We start from the raw sequence: 14,392 nt of genomic DNA on the forward strand, positions 1-14,392 counted from the left end.
GTGCAGAAAGGTGAACGGGAGTTTGTCATAGCACTCTGTCAAATAAACAGTAATAAACAGTGTTAATGTTAAACAACTTCAATTTCTACTTCAATAGTGTCATTATTCAGCACATTTTAGTTCAATGTGGATTCAATTCAACGATAAAGCATGTGCACAGATGCTGATATAAAGTTTGTACAGTATGCATATTAAGTACATATTTATTCTATTAACAAAAATGCTAGGAGGGATTATTTCTTTCTCTGAGTTTTATTTCACATACACTACTGACTCCACATACACTATTGTTAATATCAAGGACAGGTTTTACAGGATGTTGATTGTGATGTAAGTGAGATATGGGGAAGAGCATTACACATGGAAAAGTTTAACATCATAACCTATTTGATTGATTGATTTACTTTATTATCCCCTTGTCACTTGCGTTTCACATGCACACGTACAGCACCAACAATACACATAATACAAACATAATAGAGAATAAAATAAAAAATAAAAAAATAAAACTAAGAATAAAATACAATCAACCCTGAGACCAGCTCAGTAAGCACCTACAACATGACCTTCAACAGTTTAACTGCCTGTGGCAGGAAGGAGTTTTTCCCCCTGTTTTTAAAAATCGCTGGCATCCTGAATCTTCGCCCCGAAGGTAATTTCTCAAAGTTAACAAACAGGGGATGCCTGCTGTCTGCTGTGATTTTTGTTGCTTTACCAAGGCATCTGTTTTGGTAAATTTGTTCAAGACCTCTCAAAGGGATACCAATTATTTTGCTCGCTGTACTCAAAACTTTCCTAATCGAACTCTTTTGTTTCATTGTGGCATTTCCAAACCAACAGGTGATACAAAATGTAAAAACACTTTCAATAAAAGAGTTATAAAAAACTCTAAGGATTGAGATGCTTGCATTAAATGACATCATCTTCCTAAGGAAGTAGAGTCTTTGCTGTCCTTTTTTGTTCACAGTCTCAGTCCATTTATCCCACATCTGTTTATGATCAAAGACAACCCCAAGATACTCATCAACACTCTGGATTGACTCCCCTTTGATATTGGTTACACTCACTGAAGAAATCAATACACATCCCCTTTTTTAAAAAAAATATTTAACTTAAGATTTGACATGTCACACCAAGAGATAAAATCATCTAAAACAGGTCCGTGACTGTCCTCGTCCCCCTTTAGTAGACTAACTAGTGCAGTATCATCTGCAAATTTGATAAGAAATCTACCGGAGTGGGCACTTATACACTTATGTGTGTATAATATAAACAGTAGGGGTGAGAGGACACAGCCTTGTGGGGATCCGACATTAGTAATTTGTTTCTCCGATATTGATCCACCCACACTCACTTGCTGTACTCTGTTCCTTAAAAAGTCCCGCAACCACATAATCAGTCCCCCATCCAGGTTAAACTCTGTGGTTAATCTTTCGACAAACACAGTTGGCAATATAATATTAAAAGCCGATGAAAAATCAGCAAATAAGGTTTTCACATGGTTTTTAGAATCTTCAAGATGCGAATATACAATGTGCAACAATGTTAAAATTGCATCATCCACTCCCTTATTTGGCTGGTAGGCAAACTGCAAAGGGTCCAGTATATGTTGGGGTTTTGACACTGCATATCTTTTAACAAGCCTTTCAATGCTTTTAAACACCAAAGAGGTCAGTGCAATTGGTCGAAAGTCACTAAGCTCTAATGGTTTATTGATTTTAGGAAAAGGTATGATAGTTGAAGTTTTCCAGATAGTTGGTACTATGCATTGATCTAAAGATCTTTGGAATAGTGAAGTAAAAACCATGGATAATTGCTCAGCACAGTTTTTTAATACTCGTCCACAGATGCTGTCAATACTGCTAATCACATTCATTCAGCAACTCTGAAATATTTTCTTTAAATCTTTACTGTTTATTCTTTACATCTTTACATTTTCAGTGCTTGTTTTACAACGAACATTCACCCTTTTTCTAGGTAGATTAGCAATTAAGGACAATCAGCTGAATTCAGTTATAACAAGCAGACCTCAATTATCACAAGTAGAACTCCAAGATATTCTGGTCATTGACATATAAAGCATAGAATATTAAAAGTATGTAACTACAACAGATGAAGTTGCTGCCGTGTCAGCAGGGGTGCTGTAACCGGGTGGAAGGTTGACCCTGTTACAGGTTAATGAAATTTATTCATGAATAGATTGTGCAATCAGTTAATCACTCAAATAAAAACACACTTAAATTTTAACATATTTTTCTTGACATGTTGAATCAAACAGAACTGATCTAATATATGCATAAAAATTTTATAATTTATTTTTTATATATATATTTAACATATCTATCTATACATTTCTTTTTCTTAACATGTGCATAAAGAAATATAATTTTGTTATTTGTTTATAAATTTTACTTGGAGAATAAACCACATATTGTACACTGAGCTAAGAGAGCAAGTCCAAAAGCAATTAAAAACGTATTCATGATGTTAAGGTTACAATGTAAAATTTTCGCACATGTAATGCTCTTACAAATAAATTCACATTCTGTGAAACCATAGGCTTTAGCTTCAAGCATACTGTCAATAATGTGACAGACAAACAACAGAATCCAATCTTATGACTGAAAACAACATCTGATCCTGGGATTCAGAAAAACAGAATTAAAAATGTGCATCAGTTTTCCATGAATACGTCAGGGCTTTACTGTGGCATAAAGAGACAAAAAATAATCAGTGCAGAGAAAATGTTTAATAATGCTTGTTCAGTTATACACAAGTCACTTCAACAGCCCTTCAAACATTCAAATAAAAAAACCTACAAGAAAAAAAAAAAACAACAAGCATCAATAAAAAATAAAAAACATTCAATGAAATTAAATTAAATAAAAATTCCATGAATAATCAGTCACATTAAATCACATGAACTGTGTTTGTCAGGTTAGATTGACTCTAAAACTGGAGATATTCATTCAGATGTTACTGATATTATATGTTAGCTTCATTCAGTGTCCATAAATGAAGCACATTACACAGACATAGTTAATACTGATAACTACTGCAGAACATTTTGTTAAATAGCACATTATTTACTGTGTTTTGCATTACGACACCTTTCTTCAGAAAATAAAATGTCATATGAGTAAATGCATCACATGTAGGTTAGGTACCTGGACTGAAGCATTCACTACCTACCGAATGCACATAGAAAATGATTGCTTGCTGATTACATCAAATTAAAATATTTAACAAACAAAACAAAAAACACACCACACCACAATGACATAAATAATTAAAAGAACCTGAGATTATATTCTTGAACTGATATTTTAGAAATATCGGAAGGCAGCAATAAATTAAAAATGTTTAAAAATAATTTTTTTTTAAATTAAAATTTTGAAAATTCATTTTCCATCATTTTGAAAATTTAGCTTTTTGACCCACATATGGTTATCTACCAGCAGAGAGTCAAACCCATTTAAGCATCCTGTAAGTCTCACAGAGAGTCTGCAGAGGGAGCCATGAGCACAGCAATTATACAAGCATCCTACAGTACTGAACAGATTTGACCTGTTTGTATTTGTGTATATGAAAATCCCTGAAATGTGACATGTGGTCTTTCTTAATAAAGATAAATATATATATTTTTTAGAAATTACTTAAAAATATATCCTGAAATTCAGTCATTTGTAGCTACAACCACTGCATTTGCAGTTTAACTGGGGTTTTGAACTTTGCTACACACTGACATACACCTCAACACGCTCTGTCCTGTAATAAACAGAGCTGTATGATAATACAGTCTACATGATCATCTTCTTAAAACAACTTCTGAATACACCGTCCGATCGTGTCCATTAGCCCCCTGTAAGAAACACACATGGAGAAGTCAAGAGAGAGATGAGAGCACAATAATGATTCTACACATGCTTAAAGCACAGTCAGAAAATGAAAATGACAATTAATACACAAATAATAACAATCAATTAAAAAAAAAAAAAAAAACACTATGTGAGATGGGGTTATTTTTATTCCTACAAAGACAGTTTAAATAGGAAAAGAAGTGTCCCATTGGATTCAGAATCTATTCATAGGAGACATGCAAAGAAAAAACAAAAATAACAGAAAAAACAAAAAAAAATCAACAGTCAATTCCAAGGATTCCAATAGATTCATTACTCGATCCACAAAAGAAAACAAGCAAGCATAAGCACATTAAGAACCATTAAATAGGCCTACAGATTTTTTAAAACTGTGTATGATGTCTGAGTGTTAAGGGATATAACTACAGCAGCTTAGCAAGATCTCTATAAGCAAAGAGATTTAGAGCAGAGAATAGCAAACAAATCTTACCATATCCTGATCTCTATGTTTAATGAATGTTGCTTCAGTATAATCAACCTCCTCCTCATTACTCTGAGCTGTTTGATAATAATTTATAAAATAATAAAACAAGTTTAAGAAACTGAAATGTTGTTTCCAATATTTTTTGACACTTTTATATATTTGGTTGTAAGTAATACTGTACTTGCCCTCTTGTTTTGCTTGTGTGTAATTTCTGCGTCGACGGATCATCAACACAACTACAGCTGTGACCACTAACAGCAGCAAGACCAAGAGCAACACAACTAGAAGAAGTGAAGTTTGGTTGGATTCTGAAATAGATAAAACACAAACAGTCATTCGACTACTGTAAGTGACAGAGATGAACAAGATAAAAATAAAAAAAAAACATATAATTCCACATCTTTCTCAGTGTACTCCTCTAAATTGAATAAAGCAATTTCCCTGCTAAGAAATGTATGTTTTAAAAATGTTTTTCATTTAAGAGTATCTATAATAGCATATATAACTTCATATATTTCTTTATATACCAATTTAAACTAATAGGTTATTGATAACATTCATCAAGAATAAAATGGATGTTCCCAAAATGTATTTCTTAGAATGTGTTCACTCAACCATAACCTTCAGTAAAGACATCATGAAGACATTCAAAGAACATTGTTCTAAGAATATTTCTCTCAAGTTCAACATCATAAGAACACTTATCAGATAGTACTAATGTTATATCAATGTTCTAAAAATTTTATTTAAAGAACATTAATCGTAACATTTATCTTAACCTTTACAGAACATTAGTGAAAGTTGTAGGAATGTTCCGTGTTAGCTGGGATGCTTATCATCATACACATTCTGTCTGTGAAGTTTAATTTCTATCATTTATATAGCTAAGAATATAACCTTCACATAATGTGCTGGGAGTGTTTTTGTGAAAAGTGGGGACATACCATCACACACACACACACACACACACACACACTCCTAAAAAGGTGTGATTAGTCAAAATGCTTAATTTGTGTGAGCCGGTGTAAATTCAACAAAAACAAAAATCTCAATAAAACATTTAACTGATAAACCAGCATGACATTATTAAATGCATCAAACAGTCCAATTATGGACTCTAGGGGAGTTTTAACACGGCCAGTAATTAGGTGAAAGTGAAAGCAACTCGGACACAGTAAATGTATCCAGTGTAAAAGTCCAAAATACTGACATACCTGAATTTGACTGACAAAGTTGACTGATGTCCAGATGTGTGGTCTGCTTGCTGATAGGATTATTGATCACACAGCTGTAGGTGTTTTTCTCCTGATATTCCACCTCCAGAGGTAGAGAGAGACTGATGCTGAGATCAGACACACTGATGCTGGACAATAAACTGTTTCCTTTGTACCAGGAGAGAGTCACAGCACCCACATTCAACACTGAACACAGCAGTGAACATCTGGACACTGATGATCCTGATGATGATGAAAACTGTTGTGAAGAGTCTCTGATAATGTCAGGAACAGGCAGAATACCTAAAAAAAACATGAAAGACAAACAGGAACAGTCCATTATTGATAATGATGTCTTTAAAGATTGTCAATCATCACAGATTAATAACAATGTGCTTCCAGATTTTCAGTTTTGCATTTAATTTAAAATGAAAAACTCTTTTGACCATTTTTACATGATTTATTAGTTTACTCACCATATACAGCGATACTGAAACTGATGTGTTTGATCACTCCACTGATGATCTGTAGTTTATAAAGTCCAGAGTGTAATTTGTTGATTTATGTTAAGATAACATATCCTCTCATCTAACCTAACTCTATCCCTTAACCCCTAATTCCAACATTCTCTTTATTATCATATATAGAGACGATCTGTTTATAGATTTCAGCGATACGAGTCTCTGAGCTGTCAAGTCTAAATGACCACAGTATATGATCATCTCTCTGTAGTTCAGTAACATCAGTGTTTAAAGTGACAGAATCTCCCTCCATCACTGATATCACTGTTTCATCTGAATAAACATCACACACACCTGGAAGAAAAGAGTCGGCAAAACAGTCACAGATTATCACCTCAGATATCTTTCAGAGTTTACTTGAAAACAAAAATAAAACTCCATTACAATTTCTTTAACATAAGAATTTATAAGTATGAAAAAAAAGAACAAAAGTATCAAGCTTCATTTTTACACAACTTATACAATAAACAGCATGATAATGAAATGTAGGGATAGGGACAGTTCTCCTAAAATTAAGTTTCTGTCATGATTTACTCACCCTCATGTTATTCCAAACCTGTATGACTGATTTCCATCTGTGGAGCACAAGAGAAGATATTCTGTGTTTTCTTTGTCAAACAGTGAAAGTCAATTGTTGTTTGGATTCCACTGTTCTTCAGAATATCTTCTCTGTGTTCCGCAGATAAAGAACATGAAAGACATACAGGTGAAGAAATTATGACTCTTTTCACTAGTCGTCAAATATGGGTTTATTCTCTTTGGTGCTATACTGTATTTCCCACTTTTGTGAATGTTTAAAAAAGAGAAATCAGCAAAATACCTTGTTTTGCAGGCTATTCCACATACAGGTCTTACAGGTTTGGAAACACATGATGGAGAGCAAATGACAATTTTGGGCTAAATCTAAAGTGATTAAATGGCATGTAGGCTGTAGATTAAGTTAAATATATTTTGGCAAACTGTACATCTTTTAAAATTCTGTAAACTGCACATTCGATTTATTATTTTAACATTCCTGGGTCTAAGTTTTCAATCACTATAGGCGAAAATTCATCGAAGATGATGTTTTAGTTTAACAAGCATTTCTGTTTCTATTCAAACTGTTAGAACATACTGGAATTTGATTGTATAGCCTATAGGAAATAACTGAAGCAATTAAAACATTACTTACCTCCCAAAAGCCACAGACATAAACAGAAAAATGCACGAAACACCATATTCGTTAAAAGCCAAAACAGTCTGAAAGCATAAACCGAGACATTTCTGAGAATAATATTCAGAGGTCTGTTCAACTATAGACGCACCTATGCTACTGGAAAAAGGCGGCGTCATTGCTGATGCAGCTCTGTTGATTGAGGGATGGCAGTTTTAGTCCGATAAATAATTAAATAGGTACCACATAGCCAGACTACTTGCGTCTGTTTTTTTATTTAATACGTTTAATGGAAGCCCGGAAAATTTGCTTATAGCCTACACAATCATCATATCATAGCGTTTGCTGTGATTGTTTGTTTGTTTTTCGAAGTCCTGCGTTTTATTCCAAGGTTTTTGAGGAAATTAAGGCGCGCTGACACATCTTGTAAACGCAAAAGCCGTTTTTATTACGCGATTAAAGCGAACAAGCGTTTTTGCGCATGTGTTTGAAGAAACTATAGTTAGAAAACAACATTGCTGCTAGGGTTTTTGGTGTGCATGTAAATGTTAAGATGAAACATTAGACAGTGTGGTGTGCAAAAAAAACGTAATATCACTATTTTAATAAAATGATGAGTAGAATATCAAAATGAACAGAATAGCCTATTTAATGACGTTGTGTGCCCAATTTTGCACAATTAAAAATAAGAATAAAATGTGTGTGTGTGTGTGTGTGTGTGTGTGTGTGTGTGTGTGTGTGTGTGTGTGTGTGTGTGTGTCTGTGTACGATGCATGCTACTATAGTTGTGAATACCAGCCACCACAAATGCTATTAAACACAATAAATAATTTTAGATATAAATGACACAGTGTTGGATATGGAGTGAAAAGTTGCTTAACGAGTTTATTTTCCAAGGGAAAGGGTTTATATGCAAAACATTCTCTGTGAACTAAGCTCCTTGTCTTTGCATAAAGGAACATAGTCTATGCAGATATGTTGGATATTGTGAATCGCACGTTTAGCCACAAACACACTTCACACTTTCAGGCATTTTTTCACATACGAGTGGTAATTGATTTACCACTGAGATATTTTCGGCAGCTTTACTCCTCTTTGCTATAATCATGACGTCTTGAAATCTATAGTGACTCTATTGTTTAAATTCATGAGACTCAGATTAAAGTTAGTCTTAATCACGTACCTCATGATGTGTCTGTTTCTCCTTAATCATTTAGAGATATAGAAGATAACCAGATATAAATCAGTTAGTTAATATATATATATATATATATATATATATATATATATATATATATATATATATATATATATATATATATGTGTGTGTGTGTGTGTGTGTGTGTGTGTGTGTGTGTGTGTGTGCGTGTGTGCTGAAATGAAAAAATATAGATATAAATTTCCTTAAGCTTTTGCAGAGAGCTTTTGTTACACATAAATCTACACCCACTTACCATAATTACAGCCTCAGGTCTTTTTGGGTATGATGCAAAAAGCTTTGCACATCTGAATTTTTTTTTTCTTTTTTTTTTTTTTTTGGCCATTCTTCTCTTTAGATCATCTCAAGCTCTGTCAGGTTGCCTGGGGATCATTGGTGGACAGCCATTTATAGGTTTATCCAAAGATGTCTGATCCGTTCCAAGTCCCAGCTCTGGCTGGGTCACTCGAGGACATTCATAGAGTCGTCCCTAAGCTACTGCTGTATTGTCTTGGCTGTGCGCCTAGGGTGATTGAGGTTTTGAGCGCTCTGAACCAGGTTTTCATTAAGAAAATCTCTGTATTTTGCTACATTCAGCTTTCCGTCTTCTCTGATCACTTCCCCAGTCCCTACCACTAAAAAACACCCCCACTGCATGATGCTGCCACCTCCATGCTTCAGCGTTGGAATGGTATTATGCAGGTGATAAGCAGTGCTTGGTTTCCCTCAGACATAAATAAGGAATTGAGGTTCATCATACCATAGAATCTTTTTTCTTTTCTTTTTTATTGTCTGAGAGTTATTTAGGTGTATTTTTGTAAATTCCAATCAGGGTTTCAGGTATCTTTACTGAGGAGAAGCTTGTGTTTGGTCACGTTGCCATCAAGCCCAGATTGTTGGAGTGTCCTAGTGATGTTTGTCCTTCTGTAAGTTTCTATAAATGCCCCTGTGAACCTTCAACACAGCAGAACTTTTTTTTTGTAGTCTTCACCAGATCTCAACATAATCCTGTCTCTCAGCTCTGCAGGCCATTCCTTTGACCTCATGGCTTAATTATTTGCTCTGACCTCCATTTCAGCTCTTAAACTTTATATAGACAGGGATGTGTGTGCCTTTCCAAATCATGTCCAATCAACTGAATTTGCCACAGGTTAACTCCAGTCGGAGTATAGAAAAATTTCAAAGACGATCCAGTGAAACTGGAATGCTCCTGATCTAACTTTCATGCGTCAAAGCAAAGGGTATGAAGACTTGTGCAATGTCAGTTTTTTCAGTGTTTCCTTTTTATTAAATTTGCAAAGTTGTAATAAATCCGGTTCTTGCTTTGTCATTATGGTGAATCAGATGTAGATTTATGTGGAAAAAAAGTAATTTAAAGCAGTTTAACATTACAATGCAACATAACAAAATGTGAAAAAGGCACTGTAACTGGTATTTGGCACTTTAATGAGGGTTTGAACAAAATGAAACCATTTTAATTAATTCTGCACGAAGGATGAACATCATGACCTACAAAACTGATTTGGCCTCAGATGATGAACTTAAAACGTTAGTTTGCTGTAAGGTGTGAAGTTAAGGGACAAGATGCCCTTCACCTAAACCACCAACCCACCCACACACACGTAAGCGCTCGCAACACACCTACCACACGCAATCAACAGACTTCAGCCAGTAGCCTTCATACACCACAATGCATCTTGCTTTTGCTCATAAACGGAGCTGGAAAGTGTGTCACAGTGCATGAATAACCTCATGTGCTTTCCAAAACAAAACAACTCTTAGAACTCAGGTTCTGCGAAGAATTGCACAAATGCAACGCATTACATAAATGCAATGAAAACTGTCCAACTTTCCAAATGGTACTTTCCATAAAAGATATGAGACGATTTGCATTTCCAAAGCTTTGCATAACATCTACTACTTGGTTTATTTGCATACAGGTCTGTGTGTTGGAAGAAAAGAAACTCAATATAAATTAGAAGGCCTATTACTCCTGCTGGTGTCTTTAAAAAATATAAATCTACAGCAATAACTGGCTTCATGCTGATATAAACAGATAAAGTATTTTGTCCACATGACTATAAATTCTTAACTGTTTACAGTAAATAGTGCAGTGTCTAATTCTGATGCAGCATTTTTTCCATGAAGCAGAGGGTTTACTGCATATAAATCTTTTGTTCTGACACACACTTTGATAAAGCATCATAAAACTAAGTTCATCTATAGGCCATGACAGTCTGGTTCTGATGAAACATGACAACATACTCCATAATCCAGAATAACAAATTTCCCTCAAGTCATGCTGAAATTTTAATATAGTCTGACACATCAACAGTGATGTTAGTTACTGTATAGCTGAAAGTCTTTCTCACTACCATCTCTGTATATTTGTATTTTTGTCTTCTGCCTGTATACTCATTCTTAGGTCTATAATTTTTAAGATAATAAATCTTAGGTACTTTCTGAGGTATATTTGTATACAAAATAACAAAGGTGTCTTAATGATGATACCTTATTATTAGTGAATGTGAATAAGTGTTGCTTTTCTTTGTGAGAATGGAAAACCCATGTCTGTGGGTTGTGAGACTGTTTGCATTCACTTGTTTACACCACATCCGCTGAAACAAACTCTGGTCAAGCCATCTCACATCTATCAATAAAAAAAGAACAATAGCATCACATAATTGATTCTTAAATGTACATTTCACAATTTCAACTCTTAACTTTAACACTGCTGACACCAATGACATAAAATCAAGGGGGAATGTTGGTTTTAAATTTAAAAGATAAATAATTTATATTTTACACACGTTTAGATCTTGTACTAAAGCATAAACTCTGAAATCAAAATGAGTAAAAATAAATAAATAATAAATGTCTTTGAAGTGGCATTTTATTATTCACATTTTATTCAAACTCCATTTGGCATTGCACAAGCCATCTCTTTTTCCTCTTTCTTTCTTTCACACTTCATTTTTTTTTTAATAAAATCAAACACAATACAAATGGCCCACCTGCTGTTTGTGTACAGTGCAAACAGATGGTCTGTGGGGGCAGGGTATTTCCCAGAACGTCTAAAATTACAGATCAAATAAGCATCATGCACAAGAGACCAAAGTACTCTCCATATTAATGTCAGATAGGTGCCTAGGGAAGTATTACAGTCCTTGTTAAGGGAGGAAACCATATTTAAATTTAAACAAAATAAAACAAATCTGTGAGGGTCAGATAGGGCTCCTACAGTCTAGTTTTCATAAGACTGAGCATTACAGTCAGGAGGAAAAATAAAAGTGAAGGTATAGCGAAAATATCTGTGACATGTTTGAATATTTTATTCACTTTGAGGAGATGTTTTTTATTCATTTATTTATTGTTTAATTATTATGTATTGTTTATGATTTTTTATTATTTAGTCATAAGAAATTCTTTACAATATACAAAATATAAAAAGTACAGTAAGCATCCCAACCACTCACTCTCTCTAATACAAACTCGTAAAAATACTTTCATAAAAATAAAGCGATTAATTCATGATCATGTGACCAGTGACCAATGTTATTGCTCCTATGGTCCATAGAGGGCAGAAAAGCTTAATTTATAATTCACATCTTCACGTTGCCATTTTAAATGGGTGGTATATTTGCATGGACAAAATGTAATATATTAAGTTTATTTTAATCATTAATTCAGTAAAATAAAGGGAAATAGTCTAATTAACTTCAAATTCCCACCTGGACTAAATAAATGAATTAGGCTAGTCATAAAATATAGCTTACAATGTTGAGATAAGCAGCAGATAAGCAGCTCTTTATAATGATTGGCATGATTATATGATTATGCATCTTCCAAACGTTAGTTTCGATCGTCCACCTCGTACAGCGTAATACAACACAGGTATAAATTAATTGTATATTGATGATAATTAAATTGTTTAACTAGGGTTTATACATAATTTACATGATCAAACACAATCATTTACTCTTATGACTGGAGCTACCCGTTTGGCAGTTTCAGATGATTATTAAACAGCAAGCTCAAACTAAGCAAAAGCAGCAGTCTGCAGTCATTCAGTGTCTGAATTTTCATTCACTCCTTCAAGTGAACTGTATCAGGCCTAATACAGGGTAATAGTAAATAAGGATATAGTGGGGCGAAAAAAAACACAGAAACATTAGTGAGGAGTTTTCTTGGGGCTGCTGCTGACGTAGGCTTCCTGAAACATGAGAAAATTTATGTTGTTTGAAAAGTTTTTGCCCCTCACACTCAATAGAAATCAATATAAAAGGAAAAATTTAGCTATTTCAAATACTAACACATACATAAATATCCTACTTCACATGACATCATAATGTTCTTCTCTTTAAATAACTACAAATAAATGCAGTTACTAATTAAATACATCATAACATTCAGGACAAACAGGAACAGACAAAGATGAGAGAAACTTCAGAAAGCCACATTAATTCTCATTATAACATTCAGCTGTGCATACAGCACACAATTTATTGTGTGTGTTAACCAAGAAGAATAAACCACACGCATTGAGCTCAGAGCTCTAATTTAGACTGCAAACTGTCCAAGCTTGATAATGACTTCAGTAAAATTTTCCACCGATGCATTTCACCTGCACTTCTTAAACACACACACACTAATATACACTGCAGTTCAGTTAAATATTGTAAAATAAAGCTGCATCAAAGAGACCATTAGGAGACAAAGACTTACAAAGAAACTATATGAAATTAGTTATTTTGTGGCTCCCTCTGGTGCTGTCCAAGCTTGAAATTAGTTATTTTGTGGCTCCCTCTGGTGTCTGTAACACCAACCCACCACATTACCTACTAGATGAGCGAACACAAGCCTAAAACAAACCTACAATTGTATTTCACAGGTGAAATAATGCAGGGTCAAGCTCATTTGTGTATCAGTCAAATTACTACTATGCATGATACGTAATGGCATCTTTAGAATATGGCAAATATGACACTGGAACATTCAGTAAACTTTAAAATATTATTTTTTAGAAACGCTCTCATGACAAAATGTTTTTTTATTTGAGCAACACTGCATTAAACAACAACATAACAGCAGTTCACCAGTAAATGCTGGAATAGTCCCATCAGCCTACAAGTGAAGAAGAAAGAGTTTATGCAAGAACAGTGAAGAACATGAGTGATCCAGAACCCTGCAGAATAAAACATGAAGATACTGAAGAACAAAGAGGATGGTGTTTATTATTGATTCTTCATTACAGATGCTGAAGAACATTAACATAGTGGTTGTATGTAGAAAAGCCTATAAAGAGCTGTGAAATAAGATGGTTAAAGTAGCAAATAAATGAGATGCTGAGAAACTACTGATAGTCAACATCAGGAGGTCAAACTAAATATTATCTGAGATGTTTTTTTTTTTTTTTTTTTTTTTTTTTTTTTTTTTTGCATTAGTTTTATACCTGGTTCACAATTTTTACTTTATTACACATTATTATTATCTGCTGTTAGTAAATGACTAAATTTTTTAATAGGTTTTGCTCCACCTGTTTCCCACAAATCTAATTTATCTTGTTTATTCTCTTTAATTTTGGAATTCTGTCAGTTGATTTAAAAAAATAGTCTTTATCTAACCCTTCCCAAGGACCTGCAGAGGCAAGAAGCCCCAAGAGACATATCACTCACCCTGACATTGCCATGTATTGTTTGAAGGAAATCCCCTGACTTCACCGTCACTGTTCCGTGGGACAGTTGCTGTATTTAGCTTTTAACTTAAACTGACTTGGATATTTCTGGTGATTTTGGCTGATGGCATAGTGGTTATAAATCAGGAATTTTATGGAAGCAGTGTTCATTTTGACAGCAAATTTTGATTTAGCTTTTACAGTCTTTTAACTAAAATGCCATTTAGTTTTAGTCTCTTCCCAAATCTCTTCCCAAATTGTCCCTCTGTGACATTTTCATCTCGTTTT

At 34.0% G+C, this 14,392-nt stretch overlaps 1 protein-coding gene across 1 annotated transcript; it reads right to left on the minus strand.

Moving 5' to 3' along the window:
• Positions 1 to 3,277: 3,277 nt before the first annotated feature.
• LOC122144955 (natural killer cell receptor 2B4-like) lies at positions 3,278 to 5,898 on the minus strand. Its single transcript, XM_042756180.1, has 4 exons — positions 5,559 to 5,898; positions 4,530 to 4,652; positions 4,351 to 4,418; positions 3,278 to 3,862 (listed from the first exon to the last, which is right to left on the minus strand). The coding sequence occupies exons 1-4, from the start codon at positions 5,896 to 5,898 to the stop codon at positions 3,809 to 3,811; spliced, it is 585 nt and encodes a 194-aa protein (XP_042612114.1). The 3' UTR covers positions 3,278 to 3,808.
• Between the last annotated feature and the right edge of the window lie 8,494 nt (positions 5,899 to 14,392).

The sequence above is a fragment of the Cyprinus carpio genome, unplaced genomic scaffold (genome assembly GCF_018340385.1).
Source record: "Cyprinus carpio isolate SPL01 unplaced genomic scaffold, ASM1834038v1 S000006809, whole genome shotgun sequence".
NCBI lineage: Eukaryota > Metazoa > Chordata > Actinopteri > Cypriniformes > Cyprinidae > Cyprinus > Cyprinus carpio.